Raw genomic sequence first — 22,269 nt, 5'->3', positions numbered from 1 at the left:
TGAAACTGATAAAAATAGAAGATAAAAAAAATCATGAACCATATAAACCAGCAAGGTGGCACTATTTATTTATATATATGCAGGCATTTTTGTCTATGTATATAAAACAAAATAACAAGGCAACTCGACTTAATTCACTTAACATGCTTGAGACCTCATTCTAAATAAAAGTGCACAATTTTTGTGACCAAAAATAGAAAAATAATAAGAAGTATATGACCCTTTAAATATGAGGATTCACATAAAACACAAACCATCTTCATCCTGTATAGAAACAGGTCTATGGTGATGAAATCATCCATCTTGTTGGCCTAGAGTCTGCAGTTCACTGGTGTGTAAACTGTGGTTGAAGAAAATATTTTTTCTGCTGTACATGTGTAAAGAAATTGGCCCTCTGGGAGGCTGTCCAAATCTGCCAGTAAAGGGTGAGTGGTGGTGAGTAACAGTAATTTGGTCCTTTGGTTTCTCTGAAAACGCGGAAAACGCTTCTCTCTTTGCTGTCAACTTCAAGGAGTTCTGTACCGAGGTAGGACATGAATTCTGGGTGACCTCTGAAGTCAGAGTTTCAGAAGTTCCTCTAGAGTCTTTGATAACTTTCTCTAGTTCCTTGTCCTTCAAGACATTACTTAGACAGAGACTTGTTAGTTGGCAGGTCTTGTTTTTGAAGAAGCTTGTCTGGTCAGCAGCTGAATATCTAAAATGGTCCTCTGTGAGAGTAAGCATTGCTCTTCTGTCCTTTGTGTTGAGACTTTGACTCACAATTTGATTTTGATACATGGCCTATAGTAAGAAAATAGAAAAAAATGTTTGAAAGTATATTCATAGACACTTTTCATAAAATATGTTGTTCATACTTATATGCAAGACCCATATATCCATCAATCTTTAAAAAAAGAAGTAGAATTTGTCATGAGATTAAATTTTGCCAAGCAGTACTACTGTTACAAACAGTGGTTGAATGACTTTTATTTTGTTTAAGTCTTAGAACAAAATCAGGAGGGGGTGAGATTCCCATATATCATTGTTTCCACACTTTTATAATTTATTGTTTTATCTATTTTACCTAGAAAATAATACAATTTTTAACCAAGGTTAAATCTAGATTTTTCTATACATTATAATCACTCAATTTCAGATCTTATTATTTATATAATGTAAAGAACATATGTTTGGAAACATATAACATGTCCATACCATTTCAATATCATATAGATATTTTTCAGTGCTCTTAAAAAGCTCTGCCTTCATCTCACATCTCCATTTCTTACCCACATCTAAGCCAGCCACTGGTCCTTTCTCTGTATCTCTTGATTTATCTTGTTCAGGTTTCCATTTGTTGGAATCATACAATATATTGTTTTAGATGAACTTCATCATCATACAATATATTCATTTTAGCTTAATTTCTTCCAGCTAGTAATATTACATGTACTTAATGACAGAAGTTTATATATATTAGTGTTGAACTGAAAATAATTTTGATATTTCTATAATTTTTTTTTTTTACTTCTAGAGGAAGAGAGATAGTATGTGGATTAAGCACTGGATATGTTTTCCTGGATCACTAGGAGTGAACCCTGAACATAAAACAGGTCAAAACCTGACTCTTTTTGGGTCCATCCTGTGACCCAAAGCACATTGATAGATTAGATAGACAGATAGACAGACAGACAGACAGACAGAGAGATGATAGACTGGTTGTTAGACTGATTGATATAGATTAAGGGTAAAAAACAGAATACTAAGAAGCAGCAGCATGTGCTTCATTTAGATATTTAGATATAGTTCATCAAAATGAATTCCATTCCAGAGGAAATTGCATCTTTTTTCTCACAAGTAACTTGTACCCTAGTGATAGAAATTGGGCTCGACTCATGAATTATGCTAAAAAGATAAAAAGTTGGCACCAGAAGTCCTCTTAAAGATCATGTGCTGTCCTGAGTCTGGAAAATACATTAAGATAAAAAAATAAAGACTATCTGGCTTATTAAGAAGGTAATCGAAGTGAATGATGATTTGTTCCTAAGGTGGGTGAGGTTGCTGGTGTTGCTGAAATGTGATATAAAGACATTTAGTAATAGGATTGTATGATAAAACATACCATGTAAACATCTAAGCATCATAGTACTGTAAATCAATGGAACCTTAGTAATTAAACTAAAAATGCAAAAATAAAAATAAAATAAAAAGTCTTATTAATCTCAAGCTGCATGTTTTAATTATTAATTCCCCATTTTCTCCATTTTTATTTGTATAAAAATCTGATCCACTTATTTTGTTAGGGGGGATTCATACCCAGTAGCGCTCAGGGGTTACTCCTGGCTCTGCACTCAGAAATTGCCCTGGCAGGCTCGGGAAACCAAATAGGAAGCTGGGAATCGAACCACTATCTATCCAGGGCTGGCCGTGTGCAAAGCAAACACCTTACCACTGTGCTATCACTCCAGCCCGACTTACTTATTTTAAGTTATTTCTTTCCATAATTCACTTTGTGATATTCACATTTTATCTAGGGCTCATGTTAAGCATATATAAACACATCTATTTATTTGATACATGTTTATTAAGAGGTATGGAATGCAGCCTGTTACTTTTCATGATAGATGCAAGTAATATTCATAAAATGCCTGACATCTTCAGGCAATAAAAATCGAATTATTCATAAATCAAATATGAGAATTATCCATAGTCAGCTACTTTGTATATATGTGACAGAAAATTTTATCATTCTCCCTCTATTTACAATTTTCTCATCAGTTAGTGAAATATATATGCCTATTTATACAAAAATAGCTACATTTCTAAGTATTATAAGATTGTATGAACTACTATATTTAAAGTGTCTGATACAATACCCAGATTAAAGTTACCTAGATTACAATAGGTATAGGATCAAGTAAGGGCAAATATAAACTTAAAATTACTTTGGTATTTTGAAAAATGGTTTAAATGATAATTAAAAAAATAAAATTTGGGGGGATCTGGGGGCAGTCCTGATTTTACACTCCTGGTTATGCGCTCAGAAATTGCTCGTGTCTTGGGGGACCATATGGGAGGCTGGGGAATTAAACTTCGGTCTGTCCTAGGCTAGCAAGGGCAAGGCCTTACCACTTGTGCCACCATTCTGGACCCGCTTCTCATATTTTATACACGATATATGTTTTAAATAAAATATTTTATATCTATAATAGCATCTAAGACATTGAAAATTTGAAACATGACAATATAGATTATGTTTCATGCTTTAATACTTTAAGTTATTATTAAGTTTTAATAAATTCATTATGATAAAAGGTAAAAGCTCCTTTCTTCTTTTTTAAATTTTTTTGATGTTTGGTCACAACAGGTGACACTCAGGGGTATCTTCTGGCTCTACACACACAATGCACTCCTTGCAGGCTCAGGTGACCATATGGGATCCCTGGGATTGAACCAGGTCGGTCTTGGATCAGCAGCGTGCAAGCCAAAAGCCCCACCCGCTGTGCTATTTCTCCAGTCCCTGAGAAGCTTTCATTTAAGTATTCAAGGTTTTAGGATTACAAGACAGCAAAATGTTATCTGGGGCTCAAATATTTTGATCTCGGAACTCATCCTTCAGAGCATGGGTTTCTAACATCAGTGCTAATCATTGGGATATTATAAACAGGTCAGGAAGATTATGTGTGCAATATGGAAAACGTATTGCCCCTAACCATCTAAGAAACAGTACCTGTGCCTAGTTATGACAAGTAAAAATATATCCAAATTCAAATGTTCTCTGTAGTAGCAAATTTGGCCCAACTAAGAAATACTATCCTTGGTGTCAGAATGATAGTACAGCAGGTAGAATACTTGTCTTGCATAAAATTAACTTGGTTCAATCCCTAGCACCACATCTGGTTCCCAGAACCCTGCCAAGAGTATCCTGAAATGTATATTTAGGTGTATGCCCTGAGCACTGTGACTTATGGTTAAAACTACCCACCAAATTACGTGATAGTATGGTGGGTAAGGTACTTTCCTTGTATTTGACTGAATTAGTTCAATCCCTGGTATCCCATATAGAACACCTGACTATTGCCAGGAGTAACCCCTGAATACAGAATCAGGAGTAACTTCTGAGCATTCCTAGCGTGGTCCACAAATCAAAACAAACAAACAGAAATCCTGTCCTAATTCAATGCAATATTGCTCGAGTAAGAAAAGCCAAGAAAGTTAACTGCTATTCTTTTATCACTTAATTTTACATTGACACTCAATTATTATTTACTAAATGCCATGAAAAATATTAAATTATTTTTTAAATTATGATCTTATTTAGAAACTAATCAGTGTACTAATAAACAATGAAAATATTTGCCATAATCCTATTGACAGAGCAATGAGACATAAGGTGTATCGATATAAATCTAAAGGGCATTATTTCCACTTAGATGACCAAAGCTAGATTTCCAACTTATTGAGTATTCTGCATTACCAAAACCAAATGGTCCTTTACATTTTCACTACCTAATTTATTGTAGTGAAGTAAATTTATACCTAAGATATGTATCTCATTCTCAGTGACAACCATGAAACTTACAATAAACACAAAGCACCTTTGTTAGGTTGAACAGATTTTCCTTTTATGAACACCAAGGGATAGGGGTTTTAAACAGGTATAAATAAATGTTTTTGTTTTTGTGAAAGTTGTTAGTGCTTTTCTTGTTTGCATCTTAAAGATGCAGCACATAGGAGTCCTGCCTTGAACACAGCTCACCTGGGTTTCATCCCCTCGCACCACATATGGCTCCCCTAAGCTCAGCAAGGAGTGCTCTAGGAATTTAGAGCCAGGAGTAATAACTGAGCATATCTGGATTTGTCCCAAAGATAAATAAAAAACAAATAAACCAAGGAATCAGAGAAGCACAGAAATTGTGTACAGAAGTTAGTAACTGCTTAGCAAGCAGGAAGCCTCCCAATACAATTAAGTATCAATCAAAAATGATAAGAATAGAAACACAGAGAAGTTTTGACAGACACTATCTATGTTTTATATATTGCAAAAATTTTCAAGAGAAAATCATATAGAGTTGATTTTTTGTGTACCAACTACACAATAAATTATTTGTTGGATTTGAAATCCTAGTGTAAAGTGTTGATTTGGTCAGGGTTTGAGAATTTGTACAAGATATTCAAGAGAAACGCTGATAAAGCTAGCAAAAGGCCACAATATCTGCCTCTCTTATAAGAAAATCGAATATGCAATATTTTCCAAAAATTACTAGGCAATTGCTTGATTTTCTGTCTATAACTAAGTATTATGTGTTCTGGAAAGAACTAAATCCTAAGAACACTAAAATCTGTCTTCAGAATATATCAATATTGGGAAGAGAATATGGGATTAAGGTACAGACTTTGCATTCATCCAACCTCAGTTCAATCTCTTGCATCACATGGTACTTTGAAGTGATATATAGAATTATAGGCTCTAAGCATAATGCAGGTTGACCATATGATCCTAAGAGCATAGTAATCCCAAACCAATTGGATTTGCTCAGTCATTATCAGTCCAGTTGGTCCAGTTGGCCAAGATTCAAGTGAGTGTGGCCCCTGGATTCCCTGAGCACCATTTGGGAGAGTTAGGAAAAAATCCAAAAATATATGTGTGCATAACCCACTTTGTGTGAATAATTTTTAGTTATAACATGATGTTAAAGAGAATTTCATTAAACATAATAGCAAAGTGCACAAACGATAAGGTCTCAGAATAAATGGAATAAAAAATTCTGAGTAACTGATGCCTCTGAAAAGTGTGATTATCTCTAAATAAAAAAAAGGATAAATGAGAGCTTAAGCTAAACTTATATGTCTAACAAAAACAAGTAGGAAATAATATAATATAATGCGCAAATAGTGGATTACTATGGCAACCATGTGAAAAATGAATCTTTAGTCTGGAAATCCAGATGCCTAATGTCTAAGACATAATATTAGGTAAAATATTCTGATATAAATGTGGTTTCCAAAAATTCTATTTCTTCAAGTTTCTTACATGACAAATTTAAATAATGTAACACAATTGCTGTGATTTTATAACAAAGTAATGTCTCAGTATGTTTGTATAATATAAAATCAACTATGAACCTAGACTATTATTTAATCATCTCAATTTCTATTACTTATTAATATAATTATATTAATTACTTCTATAAATTCCTAGCTAAAATGATTCTTCCATGAAAAATTTTACCTTATAAATCTGCTCAGTGATATATTAAGAAAAAGTGATATATTAAGAAAAAAGTTACATAAAACATAGCCTTTTTCACACTATAAAAGAGGAAAAAACATCTAATCCCATCAAAAAATGGGGAGAAGAAATGGACAGACACTTTAATAAAAAAGAAATACAAATGGCCAAAAAACACATGAAAAATGCTCCACATCACTAATCATCAGGGAGATGCAAATCAAAACAACTATGAGAGATTGGCACACATCACAAAGAATGAGAACAAGCAGTGTTGGCAGGAATGTGGAGAGAAAGGAACTATTATCTACTGCTGGTGGGAATGCCGTCTAGTCCAACCTTTATGGAAAGCGATATGGAGATTCATCCAAAAACTGGAAATTGAGCTCCCATGTGATACAGCTATACCACTCCTAGGAATATACCCTAGGAACACAAAATACAATATAAAAATCCCTTCCTTACACCTATATTCATTGCAGCACTATTTACCATAGCAAGACTCTGGAAACAACCAAGTTGCCCTTCAACAGATGAATGGCTAAAGAAACTGTGGTACATATACACAATGGAATATTATGCATCCTATACATGGATGTACATGGAATCTATTATGCTGAGTGAAATAAGTCAGAGAGAAAAAAAACTCAGAATGGTCTCACTCATCTATGGGTTTTAAGAAAAATGAAAGACATTCTTGCAATAATAATTTTCAGACACAAAAGAGAGAAGGGCTGGAAGTTACAGCTCACCTCATAAAGCTCACCACTAACAGGGAAGAGTTAGTTAGAGAAATAACTATCCTAATTATGAGAATGTATGAGGGAAATAGAAAGCCTGTCTAGAGTACATGGGGGGGTTGGGTGGGGAGGAGGGAGATTTGGGACATTGGTGATAGAGTTCTTCTTTGATTTGGATGAACTGTTCATCTATGTATTTCTTAATTTTTAAGTTATTTTTTGAATTCCATTGCTAGGACATTAAATGTCGATTTTATGTCCTTATCTATAGAGTTCATATGTTTTGAATGTTTTGGAAGACTAAGCAATCTATTAGGATTTCTCTCTCTATCCCCAGCTGCTGGTGTCTTCCTTAGTTTACCCATTGTTCTTTTCATAGGGTGGGTTAGGGTACTGGGTTTTCAGGTTTTTTTTTTTAATGATCCGTTTGGGTTGTATAGGAGGTGGCTGGAGGTAGATCTATTTTAATCTATTTTAGGGTTTATTTTCTTGGGACACACTTGTTTACCCAAGTATGGTAGAGGTATTAGAGTCTAAGTAGTTAGGTTTTGCGGTATATATTTTTAAAGGATGAAAAGAGTTGGGCCTCTCTGCCTACAACTGTCTGGTGTAGTCTTAAGTGCCAGTGGGGTTTGTAGGACAGACACGCTATGATCAAGGTGAGTATGTACAGCCCAGAGGTGGTAGAGGCACAGTGATTGTGTCATCCAAGTGTTCCTTCTTGTGCCTGTCCTGGCTAGGTCGTATTTTTTCTATCTGTTCCCTAGATCCCACACTCACTGTGGGAACTGCAGAAACTGAGGCACCAAGGTGGCATCTCCCGGCACGCTTCCTCCCTGTCTTCCTGGGCAAGTTTGGTTCCTGTCTGTTCCCTGGTTCCGCACTCACCCTCTCCCCAGAGCTGAGGAACCGAAGCGCCAAGATGGTGTCTCCCTCAAGCACTTCCTCCATGCTTTCCTGGACAAGTTTTAGTTAATAAGTATCTTATAAAAACTCTTAGTGTCACTAAACAATTAATTCCATATTCCTTAGCATAACTTAATATTTCTGTGAAGAAACTATAATCTATGTATTTTAGTACATAAATATAAGAATTGCATTTGACGGGGCTGAAGCAATAGCACAGAGGTAGTGTGTTTGCCTTACATGCAGCCGATAAAGGACAGACCTGGGTTGGATCCCTGACATTCTGTATAGTTCCTGAGACTGAGCCTGAGTGATTTCTGAGCACAGAGCCAGGAATAACCTTTGATTGATCCCAGCTGTGGCCCAACCTCCTTCCTCAAAAAGAATTAGTTTTATATTAAAAAAAAACATGGAATACTTAATCACATATTCCAGCTATTAAATCCAGTTATAGTCATAAATTTATGCAGTCATTACGTTATGTTTATGAGATAAAGAGTTGATAAATTTAAATTTTTAGACTACTTGTGTTTAATTATGAGAAATGGAGTTTAAAAGGTTAGCATTTAATGATTAATTATTGAAGTTACATAAAGTTGTACTATGGTAAGAAAAACTGTAGTTTAAAGAGAAAACATAAAAATAAAATTCTTATTTGAGATGATTTATCTTCAATACTCAGATTATAATCATATAAAAGTATTAACTTCTGACCACGGGTGATATGTCCCTTGCATTTCAATAGACGATGTTGGAAAATCAGAGGTTAAATTTTAATAGTAAGTTGAGTTTCTATTTTGGTCGTAAAAATGATACTTTTCACTTTAATAGCAAAGCAAATTGAGAGATATTAGTATAGGAAGGAAATATCTCTTCAAAACATCTATATAATAGATCGCGTATATTGTTTTGAATATTTTGAACATTTACCTTCATTATTATACGAAAATGTCAAAAATAGTAAAATCCCTAGTTAGTAGCTAAATATTAGCGTGTCCTCACAGGAGCAAACTCATACATCAGTGCACCAAAGAGCACATAACATGCTTATGCTCACACACACTGCTACACTTTCTTGTTTTTTTTACTCTTTCTGACTTTAGCATGCATTCTTTTATTTATTCATTAACTATTGAGGGCAAAATGTGTTTTATATAAATACAATAAGAAATTAAAATAACTCAAAATATTTCTATATTCAGAAACATCATATTGCTTTCAAGAACTAAACTATTAATGAAACACCACAATACTCAATTTAAAAATAACACAAAATAATCTCATATTAATAAGAAATTTACATTCATAAGCATATTATATTCATAAGCATATATATCTAGGAGAAAATTAAGCTCTAAGAAGCTTCTCAAATAATTGTTCTCATTGTATGTTTCAATAATCATTCTTTTTTTTCAACTTTTTTCAATTTATGTTTTTTTCTTCCTTAAGACTTTTGAATTGCTAAGGCAAATGAATGCATATATTTTCACTTATTAATATTTTGAGTAAGAAATATTAAGTGCTTACCCATCTTCTCTTGAATTCTATGACATTTTTACTTTTGAAAGTTTTCTGATTTTTTATTTTACTACTTAATTTTCAATGAATTTTAGTTTAGAATAGCACTGAAACTATCATATTTTAAATATGTTGCTACATCTTTTCCTGGCTGCATTCTGATTATCTGATCAGTACGGTCCCATCTAGTCTGCTAAGCATTTTTTCAAATAAACAAACATTCAGGTCTAACTGGCTGAAATCAGTGTCATTTCACTCTCCCTGGAAATCCTCGTTTTTACATGACGTAAAATATGAACTTTATGCTATTTTTAGTAAAAAATCCTTGTTAATATTAAACATGAACCTTAAGTGTTTACTCAGAATTCCATTAAATATCTATCTTCATCAATTTATATAGATATAATTAATCATACTCTTCTTAACTAAACATGATTATATCTCCCAAGGTTCAGCTATACTAAACAATTTCAATAATATTTGTTGAATAGACAATTAGGGAAAATGAAAAAATCGCAATGTTCCTTGAGACCTTACACTGCCCCAATCTATACTATCTAATATGTCAGTATGTCTCAGTGATTTTTACCATTATGGGTTTATCTTTTATACCTTCTTTCTCTAGTTCAATATATCATGCTGAATTCCATATTGTCTTAAGAATACCAGGAGAGTTATAAAGAAATAACTTTCCAAAATGTTTAATTTAATAATTGCATTTCCTATTTTATTTTAGTGTTTTTCTTCATAAATTAAACTGCTTTTTCCCATCTAGAGAAGCCTGTAATCTCTTTTAAATATTTATCATTTACTCACTACATTTCTCTAAATTCCTTTCACTAAATATATTCAGCTTCACTAAAAGTTCAAAATTAAAAGCATACAACTTTTATAGTTTTCTATTAGATCATGACTTAAACTATCTTCCCCATAAATTAAATTATCTACTACTTTAATTTATACTTGGTACAATTTTTCTTTCAGTTTTGAGATCCTCCTAGGAACATTAGGTAACTCCTGGGTAAGGAAGTAGTTTTTTATATTTAAGAAAGTCACAACACACAAAAATAAAAGGAAAAAAAATTCAATATAACTGCTATTGTCTTAGTCTTGACTGTACAGTAATTAATTACTTAATAAAAATAAGAAATGTATTAGAAAGTTGAAACATATATTTGTCCTTCATATATGAGACCCAAATATACTGTAATTTTAGTATTAAAATTAGTCGTTTCAAAAATTTCTTTTGTTGTCTTTATGAGTCCTAAGATTAAGAAACATGTAAATAAATCTTTGAAAATAATGTAAATAAAATAATGTAAATAAAAATAAAATAAAGACATGTAAAAATCTTTTATTTTTATATCAGACAATAAATGAATACAGTGATAAATTCTAAATGCAGTAAACAGCTAAAGTGACAGTTATATAGTTGTCAACCATGACAACTATGTCAACCATGATTTTAATCAAGCAAATGAAAAATTATTAGTGCATAAAGCACACATTATAAGAATTTAATCGCGAATAGTTCCTATAGAAACTTAAATCCACAAAATTGAAACCAGTCACTCAGTCAAGGTGTGCATGAACTCTGACCTGAATCCTGGACCCAAGAAAACAGCAATGATGGTGAGATTTATGCTTTTCAGTTTCATTTGGGCTTTTTTCAGTTGCGGTGAGCCCAAAACCTTGGGCTACCATGTAAAGCCATTTTCAAACATGGCCGAAACCCCATCTGGGGGCTCAAAGGCCATTAAAACAAGGAAGGTGAAAGCTTGCATCACCTCCAGCCTAGGCCAAGGCCCAGGACTAATACTTTGTTACAAGAAACAAAAACCTCGTCCTCAAAGACTTATTAAAAGTCTAAATTGGAAACGGAGGAGAAAAAACACTGTATTGAAAGAAGACTGATTTTTCTGAGAACAACCTTCTGCTTGAATTTGGATTTCAACTTTGAAAACTTCAGACTGAACTTTTAGAACTCTGAACATCCAAAAGCGCCCTGTGAGGTGTGGCTGAAAACTTGCTTGCTAAGTGCCGCCCGGAGGGGAAAAGCAGCGAAAAGCTCCTAATTAACCCTGAAGCTGCTGGGCTCAGCTCGGCTGGGCTCAGCTTGGCCCGGAAAAGCGGAAAACCTGGGATCCACCCTCCAATTCACAAAGGTGAAATTGCACGATCCGGCTGGGGAACCTGGAACCACATGGTCAACAACAGCGTGAGCGAAACAGGCCTGCACAAAGTTTACAGAAGCCACGTGGTGAGATCAGCATGGGACAAATTAATCATCTGAACTTATGATTTTAGGTGTAGGGACTAAGCGGGTCTTCATATATTTTACTCATAGTTGGTGATGGGATAAGTTTTAGTGAGTTAGTGGTTTAAAAAAAATAGGGAGGTAATACAGCTTAGCCCATTTAAACATCTAATTTCTAACCGCCTACATCTTTGTCTTAAGTCATTTTCTTTATAATTTAAATGTGTTTTGTTGTCTTTCATAGTTAATATTTTCAATTGCAAAATGTTTTACTGTGTATTTTAATGTACTTAGCCTGTTTTTAAAATGTATGTTATGCATGTATGCTGTAGTACTTGTGTATAGGAAAGGTTTATAGGAACAGGAAGTTCCCCCAATATAGTTTAAAAGTATAGGAACATGAAAGTTCCGGAATAGTGCTTGGTAAAAAAGCATCAATAAAATTTTAGGTTACAGGTATATAGTATATTTTGCAGAAATGTTATGTTTTTGAAAAGGGCTGGTATATTAATTTTCACTCTATTACGTTGGTGCATAAAAATATTAAGAAAAGGGGGAAATGTGGGTGTGAGACCCTGAATTTGGTGTAGATACCTAAGACCCACCCATTTCTGGGAGGGGTCTTGGGAACCGATATTAGGTGTGACCTTACCTGCAAGACCCGGCCCATTCCTGGGAGGGGTCTTGGAAAAGTTAGATAAGCCTTGGACCAAGGGGATTCGGCCTTTTCGGCCCTGCTGAGCTCGCTGGCTTTGGGGTCTCTGTTTCTGGTCTTGGACCAGGATGGAGGCCAAAGGGAAAATGGCTGAAAGGGTTAAGATGAGGGCTAGCCTAGAATGGCTGAATGCTTGAAAGGTTATGATGTAGGCCACACACACGTGGTGGCTAGGGCCTGAATAAAGATGATGCTTCCTGATGCCTGCTTGCCTGTGAGTCTAATTCCACCGTTCGTCTAACTTGGGACCCGCCGGCTGAATGGGAAATGCAAAGCCACGTGGCCTGGGATGGCATCCACTTCCATCCAGCCCCATCGTTATTTATTTAATACAACACTTAAAATAGGGGCCGGGTAGGTGGCGCTGGAGGTAAGGTGTCTGCCTTGCAAGCGCTAGCCAAGGAAGGACTGCGGTTCGATCCCCCGGCGTCCCATATGGTCCCCCCAAGCCAGGGGCGATTTCTGAGCACATAGCCAGGAGTAACCCCTGAGCGTCAAACGGGTGTGGCCCAAAAAAACCAAAAAAAAAAAATACTAGATTGGACAGTAATATATTTCTTTTCTTTACAGAGAAAGATAGCTACTCATATTCTCCCTTCTGCATGCCAACACTGCAGAAAACATGCTATCAAATTTCACAAATATATTTTCTTCAAATGCAACAATAAAATACAGAGTGATCCAAATTATGTTGAGACTTAATCCAACATAGGTAACATCTAATGATGCTCGGAATTACTCCTGGATCTTTGCAAAGGGAGCATTCAGTATGCTCAGGGGCCATCTGATTTGCAAAAGATAAAGCCATGATTAAGCACATGCAAAGCATAACAGTCTATCCAGCCTAATTAAATGTTTTCAGAAAAAATATATTTCTTCAGTTGCATTTTTATATCATGTTTTACTTCTATGTTGTTTATAACTGTAACAGGAAATCATATATGTACATTATGAATCATGTTATGACTTACATAAAAATTTTCACTTCATAAATCAGTGGTTCTCAACAGGGAAAACTTTCAGGGAGCTTGGGCATATGTTCATTTCAGACAAATATACAATGTTCAGAAAAATATAGCTGCTAGAGATTATGTTAGTTCCTCTCAACAAAGAATGTTCTCATTCAAATATTAATAATACCAAAACTAAGAAATCTTTTATAAATTTAAACTGCAATTCTCTAATATGCTTTTGATTTTAATAAAGAACTAAAGAATATGATATTGTCTTATTGAAATATTTTAAGCAACTGCAGATCTAGCTTAATAATTCAAGTTATTCATATCATTAGTGCTTCAATTTGTAATCATCTCAATTGCTTCACTAGAAGCCCCTTCAGTTTGATGACTATCAATCTCAAGCACAAAGACCCAGCCCAGGATGCCATCCATTTGTGGTATGTAATTACACCTTATTTCTCACTATTAAAACAAATATCTTCGATGATTTCCACCTTACGTTTTATTCTATATCCCCAACAATTTGAATACCCTTCTACTGAAGAAATAATGTTAACTTCCAAATAAAATTAAGTAAGTCATATCAAGGGTAGAGCAATGAAAAGTAAATTAATATAAAGTTAAAATGCTGGTAAGGGAACAAATTAGCAATGGGTTCTTGCATATCAATGCCAGGGAGAAAAACACTAAAGAGAACAAAGCAGAAAGCCTTATCATCTTAAATTTCCTTTGGTTTCTTCCTTTTCAATTAACTTCAAATTAATCATGTGGCTAGCTGTTTTTGAGTAACATTTCTCTATTAAATCATTCAATTGTTTAGGAGTTTTTTGTTCTGGTTCTCTGTTTTAAGTTTTCATTTGGTGAAAAAATAATTTTACATAATAAAATATGCTGGCTTACAGTCTTTGACTTGCCATTGAGTCTACTAGTGACTTGATTCAAGACTTTTCACTTTCAGAATTGTGAGAAATAAATTGTAATTAATAAAGTAGAATAACATTTGCTTTCTAAAAATTAACATGTATTATTTAAAGTATTTAAACTTGGTTTATCTTATTAACAAAGTGAAAATGTGGATTGTCATAAAATTATGATCATATGAACAATATGAAAACAGTAATTAAAAGAGAAGTAAGTACTCTTTAAGGGACAGAGTGATAGTACATTATGTAAGTCGCCCACCCTGAGAACAACTAATTCAGGTTTGAACAGCAACCCCACCAGCAATGAGTGATTCCTGAGCACAGAGCCAAGAGTAAACCCTAAACACCGCTGGCTGTAGCCCCAAAGTAAAGAAAAAGAAAAGCCCGTAGTGGCAAAATGTGAAACTCAATTTATGTTTCTTTGTGTGTTTGTTTATTTTTGGGCCACATCCAGCATAGCTCAGGAGTTACTCCTGGCTTTGCTCCAGGCAGGCTTGAAGGACCATATGAGATGCTGGGTTTGACCCTGGTCAGCCACATGCAAGGCAAATGCCCTACCGCTATGCTATCTCTCCCACCCCTGTGAAACTCAATTTTTAAGAATACTGTTGTTCCAAGTAGAAACAATAACACATCCCACCAGAAAATAGAATTTTTATAATTCCTGCCACCCTTGAATAAGGTCCAGGACTTTTGACTATTGTATTGGTTTGATTTTCATATAGTTCATTCATTTCACAACTTAGGTTTTTAAGAAAGTGCCTCATTGCCAATACAAATAATTGATGGAAAGTAGTCTAGTTTGTTTCTTGTGTACATATATACATACAATATATTTATAATAAATATATATAATTATAGTATACATATAATTATAATAATACACACAATAATAATCATACTACATAAATAGCAGGTCCATTTATCTAGTCATAGCATCTTTTGGCACCATAAGACACCAGAGTTATGCCAATCCCCATAACGTATAATGAAATATCTGATTCAGAAATATGAAATATATTAATGATATTAAGGTATTAAATGAGATACTAAATAAAATTACTAAATAAAATGACACCAAACACATATTCAGATAGGGATTATTGCATATAAAATATGTAATGTTTAGATTGCATGCAGGGTCTACAAAATAAAAATGACATTATAAACAAAATATAAAATTAATATATATGTTAAATGATTATATAACTATTATAAACCATAAAATATTAAATATTAACATTTAGGGGCTGGAGCAATAACACAGCAGTAGGGTGTTTGCCTTGCACGTGGCTGACCCAGGACAGACCTTGGTTTGATCCCCGGCATCCCATGTGGTCCCCCAAGCCAGAAGAGATTTCTGAAAGCATAGCCAGGAGTTACCCCTGAGGGTTACTGGGTGTGGCCCCAAAACAAAAAATAATAAAATTTAGCATTATAAAGGAAATAATTGTTTTTCACATCCTCTACAATACTATTAGTAAATCATGTCTATCCTCAAGATTATAATTGTCTCCTGTTATAATAAGTTTATAACATTATTTTCAATGTAAAATGATATTTTGAAAATATGGCCAAGATCATTACTTCTATCATTCATGAAAAGTATACTCACTTTATTTTTTGTAGCTCAGGTGCAGAATCATCTATATTACAATTAAAATTTTTCTCTAACATTCAAACTGTAATGTGTTGTAAGTTACAAAGAAAAAGTAAGATTACTATTTGTAATTCAGTTTCCTATGTTCACAGTTACTGTTTTACCTGTACTTGCTGCACTTTCTCATCTTCTCTGTTGTGTTATTTATCACTAAGGAGAAAATAGCCTGAGAGTTTGAGAAGGTGAATTACAATTTTTTACTATAGTTTATTGTTGTGATGATTATATCTGGCCAATATAAGAGCAGATTCTTTTATTTTTTTGTGATGTTCAAGGATCATTGAGCTAGATCTAGTCATGCACCCTAGGTCTATGTAGCACCCAAGATCAGAGAGAGACTTATATTTGAAAGATATGTATTCTACTGCTTGATTCATTTCCTTACTCTCACATCTCTTGGTTCACTAAATATCCCTATTGCACAACAAAATTTACTAACTTAGCCTTCCATAAACCATTTTTTTATTCTTACAAATTCTTTGATAAAAGAATATTTCTATGAAATAAAAAAAGAAAAATGCCTTTCCTTTTCTTTTCAGTTAACATGACTTGCCATAATATATTGCAGTTAAATTTTGCCTATTGCCCATGTTTTTCATATTAGAATTATCATCATATCTAGTGAATTATATCAAGGAAAATATTACTTCCTTATTTTAATATGCATTCAAACCATCAGTAGATATTTATATATGGTAGAAAAAAGGCCAGAAAAAAAAGAAAATACTTAGTCTTCTACTAAATTTTTTCCTATATAGAGAGTTCCTTCTCCTTTCTCCTTTTCTTTCCAATAAATTTGTCTAATTTTTTTACAAAAAAAAAAAAGGAAAAAATGTGTCAAGGTGCTTAGCCAGGCAGAAGGAACATTTTGGACATAAGCATTACAGATATAGTTTAAGTTCAGATAAGTTGATAGATATGGAAACATAAAAATACACTGTCCCTATAATTTTTTATTCAAATATAATTTTTAAGCTTATAAAACACATATATACCTGTGTTTTACATTCAAGTTTCTAATAGCCTGCCTAATTACTTATAACTGTAGAATCGTCAATTTTGTTAACACAATGGGGGGAAGTGAAATTTCACAGAGAATATGAATCTTAATTCCCAGAGTTATATAATATATCATTGCAGAGTATATTAACTACATTTTAGTAATTATAATGCAATATTTATCATAAAAATGTATATCATATTTGGGTGACTAATAAAAGTAAGTTGGTTAATGTGAAACTGTAAGAACCTGACTAGCTATTTATTTCCTTCTCCAGATAAATTTTAGACTTTTCTAGGGTCTCATGAGACAATCTCACTTTCATAAATTTTAGTCATTAAGCCTAACATATAGAGATAAAGATTCTAGTTTAAAAGTATTTCCTTTAAAAGTGTTTTCCACATCACTAATCATCAGGGAGATGCAAATCAAAACAACAAAATCAGCTCATGCCACAGAGACTAGCACACATCACAAAGATAAAGAACCACTGCTGGCGTGGATGCTGGGAACTTTCATTTACTGCTGGTGGGAATGCCATCTAGTCCAGCCTTTTTCGAAAACCATATGGAGATTCCTCAAAAAACTAAAAATTGAGATTCCATATGGTTCAGCAATACCATTTCTAGGGATTTACCCTAGGAACACAAAACACAATACAAAAATGACCTTTGAACTCCTATGTTCATTGCAGCCAGAATTTAGAAACAGCCTAGGTGCCCAACAACAGATGAGTGGCTAAAGAACCTCGTGTGTGTGTGTGTGTGTGTGTGTGTGTATATGTATATATATACATATATATAATATTTACATTATATACACACAATGGAATACTTATGCAGCTGTTATGAAAAATGAAGTCATGAAATTTACCTATACATGGATGGACATGGACACTAACATTCTGACTGAAATAACTCAGAGGGATATATATATATATATTTATATATATATAAATATATATATATATATATATATATATATATATATTAGTCTTACTCATTTGTGGGAGTTAAGAAAAATAAAAGACAGGATGGTAATAATACCCAGAGACAATAGAGATGATGGCCAGAAGCCTCATATTCACACTTCCTCAAATACTCATATCTATATATCCTAATATCCACAATTCTTTATGTGAAGGTAATGGTAAAGAGTGATGAGCAGTTATAGAAATAACTACACTAACAACTAGCATGATAATGATAGCATTGAGAGAAATAGAATGCTTGTCTCAAAGACAGGCAGGGTGTAAGGGAGGAAAGAAATGAGGAACACTGATGGCAAAATGTACACTTCCACTGGTAAATGGGGGTTTACATTTAATGACTAAAATCCAATGATAAATATGTTTGTAACCATGGTGCTCAAATAAAGATATTTTTAGAAATTAAAAAAATAAAAATAGATCTGATTGAACTATTTAACTAATAAGACAACTCCTACTGTCAATGGCCAAACTGGGTTAGCAATCATATTGTTATTTTCATGCAAATATGGACCTTGAGATATATGCACTAGAAACAATGCAAGTCCACCATCTGTGGCTTCCTCAAGATGTGGCTTCCCAAATGTAAATGAGAAGTCAATGGCATTGTTCTCTGATTTGATCCATGGTTAATACTACTTATTATTACCATTAAGACAGTAACTGTATGCTCATATGGTGCCTGGAAATGTCTACACCAGTATCCAATTCTATTTTATTTTGTTTTATGGCTATATTCAAGATTTAAAGAAACACTGGCCAGAAGAAAGATTAGACATGCCCCATGACAGCTCTGGAGGGTATAATGGAAAATATCATTGCCAACTACCAATATGATTGTAACCATAGTTAAAAAAAAAAGATAAAACTTTGCATTTGCTTAAGGATGAATAGAAAAGAAATTTAGTAATTAGACTATGCTGTCCCTACATATGTATTTTTGCAAGTATTTAACTTGAGATTTTTACTTTTACTTTTTAAATTCATGAAAAATAATTTTGTCACTTTGAAAAATTTTTAAAAACATCTATCCATTTTTATTTCTTACTTATTCATACCTTCCTTATAAACTCAGCTTTACACATATATATATATATATATCTGACAATTTGATAATGTCTTTATATTTCTTACATTCCATTCTTTTTATTCTTGTTACACACTTTTGATATCTTCTATTAACATTTTAAAACAAATATATTTGAACTTATTGGTGATTTTAAAATACGTATTTTTCTAATATTCTGATACATTTCTTCAGTAGATGTTCTCTGAATACTTACAACACTTAATAAAATTGTGCTGAATTAAAAATATTCAAATTTAAAGTACAAGAGCATGTAAAGAACTGTGAAGAGCTTGATTGCAATCTGTTTACAAAGTTATACATACAGATTATTATCATGTAAGTCCATTATACATTCACAGATCCTAATAGAAAATATTTGATTCCAAGAATGAGACCCATAATCATGGCACAGCAAGCCGCATAATATATATATATATATATTTCTTATTTCTATTTTATCCATGCATAATAGTCCAGGTATTTTGTGGACATCCACCTATATTGAAATATTCAATATCTACCTCTGAGAGAGATAGCTAATCATTTTAGGCTCAAAGGCTCCAAATATTTCCAAAAACTATCTCTCATAATTTTACAATCAGTACCATTGTAAACATTATTTTATAACATCCAAATATTTTATTTGTAGTCAGCAGTTCTATTCACAATATCTATCATATTAATATGTGTAAAGCAAAGCATAAAATATTGATATAGTAAAATGCCATTTACTGTCTAATGCATTTAAATAGCATGAAATCCCCAAATATTCCCTAATCAAGTGTTCTAATATAGTTTCAAATTAGAATATGTTAAAATATATTTACAGTATCCTCTGAAAAATCCTTAAGTATGACCATTTATGTTTTCATTTATTGAATGTTCAATCAACTTGCTCATTTTATTGACAATAATTTCAATAAATGAAAAAATCACAAGTTTCAAAATGGATTAAAGTGGGGTGTGGGGGAGATGAAAGAAATAGTTACTGCATAGCAGTTGGCTAACCTGGGTTTAAGCTCTATCACCCCATATGGTCCTTGCAAGTCTGCCAGATCAGGGAGTAAACCCTGAGTGCAGATCAGGGAGTAAATCCTGAGCACTGCCAGGTGTGGCCCCCAAACATAAACAATTTGAAGGACAAAATGCAATAACATTAATCAATAAATCTAAATATGTAATTCATAAAAATAGGTTTATTTATAATATGTTTGAATGAATTCTGACTCTGAGGCATATTTTTTTCTTTCTTGTAGGATAACTATTAAATCTATGAGGTTTTTTTAAAAAATAATTTTAGTGTGATTTAGATTTTGGTTCTTATTCTAGTTTTTTTGTAAACATATTTTTTTTTCCTGAGTACTTTTATACCATGCACTTTCCTTTCCTTCCCAGGCTCTGATGTGTATTTACCAAAATCAAATTAACCAAAGATTTGCAAGCTAAACCAGAAGCTAACGAACCAATGAGTCAAAAATGTAAACTAATATTTGGAAATTTCTAAGATTTTAAAACTTACAAAGTTCTAAGGTAAATAACAGATTTATATAGATTTAAGCATGTTTTTATATGTCAAAAATTTACTGTTTTAGGGGCACATCTGTTGGTGGTCAAGGGTTATTCCTGGCTCCAACCTCAGTCTGGCAGGCTTTGTGTATCATATTGGATACAGGGGTCAAACGGAGACAGCTGCATGCAAGGCAAATGTCCTACATGCTGTATTATCGCTCTGGCCAGTTTGACTTATCACACTAGTTTTGGTTAGCTTACCATTAATTTAAATAATTCATCAAATTTATTTTTGAAAACTGATTTTCATTCTACAAACTACTAGGTTTCTAATCTTATTAAATAATATATATCAATTCATAGCCATGAATATTACATTTTCTAAAATTTCAACTTCTTAAACTTTCTTTTGAAACATTTGATTAAGATGTGATTACAATAACATTTCTGATTATAAGTGTGTATATATTCAAAGTCATTATTACTAGGTTGTAAACAAAATGATAATTTTTATACAGACACATAGAGCAAATTAATATGGAAATAGCTACCTCCCAGAGTATAAACTCTCACTAAATTTTGTTGTGATTCTTAGCATATAAGTCTATGTTGACCTAAAATTCATGATTCTAAAATAGTATTTCTTAGCTATAATACTACTGGATCAAAGAGGGCCAAAAGGTCACTGCTCTAGTCCTAAACTCCTGACTTTGACTGATGGCAGTGCTGTATTTCAGTTTCCAGAAACTGCTAAGAGCCATTACATTCTTATTGCTTATGTAACAAGTCTATTCAACTAAGACTTCCTTTGTACTTAAGCATTTCCACTGCTCAAAATTTAAGCTCCAATAACTACAAATAGTGACTCATTGTTCTGTCATTTACCCACCCTCTTAATTCACTCCATCAGAGTACAGAATAGACTAAATGTTTTTTTTAAAAAATTCTTTTAATAATTTCTCTCCTTGCAAAGTGCTTATGTCCCCCATTGAATTCAGATGAAAGTTTAAATGTACTAGTTTTAATGTCCCTCATCATGTTTCTGGTTTCTTTTGCCATTCTTGTTTTTATATTTTATTTTCCAGTTACACTACTCTCTTTATTTCTCTGACCATAGTATGTCCTATCATATTTCTGTTCTTTCTTATCACTTGACTAAATTCTACTTATCCTTAAAATTGCATCACACATATTTCTTTCAAGACTACTTTTTTAACTATGTCCTTCCTAAGTACTCTTATATAGGTTTTAAAGATATTCAGTGATCAACTCACGACATTGTCATTTTCTGCCAATTTCCTCCATATCCAACCAGATCAGAGAAACTTAAGCGTCACTTTTTATATTGCGTAGTTGTATTTTCACTGCCTAGCACAAGTCTGATATAAAATAGATGTCTGATGTGAAATTGCTATTCTGTCAACTGTGAATAAAAATATATTAGCGAACTATGCCAAGTATATTGATTAAATAATGTTATATAATGTTGCGTGCAAATAACATAAATATTTATTGTCCAAATTATTTAGATAATTGCAGGTTGTTTCTTTATAAATGGTTGAGAGATGTCAAGAGCAAGACAGTCAACTAGAAAGAGCATTATCACCACTCTAATGTCATCACATCTTTGAAGCGACAGAACCAAATGCAGAATCCCTAAGGGGTCTTATGAAGAAAATCTTCTGGCAAACTTAACTAATGCTTCAGGGAAATTCAGTGCCGTGTGGTCCAAAATTCCCTACAAGATCGGAATAGATAGGAGAGACGAGAAGCAGAGACTAACCATGTGAGGACTTGTGAGGCTGTGCCGATTT

General features: G+C 33.1%; 1 protein-coding gene across 1 annotated transcript in view; it reads right to left on the bottom strand.

Annotated features, from left to right (window-relative positions):
• Positions 1–294: 294 nt before the first annotated feature.
• Positions 295–22,269, bottom strand: part of CCSER1 (coiled-coil serine rich protein 1) — an 809,928-nt gene continuing 787,953 nt past the window's right edge. Inside the window, exon 10 of the mRNA XM_049790093.1 lies at positions 295–780. Within this exon, the coding sequence (XP_049646050.1) occupies positions 295–780 (486 nt within the window). The remainder of the gene's footprint in view (positions 781–22,269) is intronic.

The sequence above is a fragment of the Suncus etruscus genome, chromosome 16 (genome assembly GCF_024139225.1).
Source record: "Suncus etruscus isolate mSunEtr1 chromosome 16, mSunEtr1.pri.cur, whole genome shotgun sequence".
Classification (NCBI taxonomy): domain Eukaryota; kingdom Metazoa; phylum Chordata; class Mammalia; order Eulipotyphla; family Soricidae; genus Suncus; species Suncus etruscus.
Note: the sequence above shows the minus strand (reverse complement) of the source record. Positions and strands in the feature narration are given on the sequence as shown.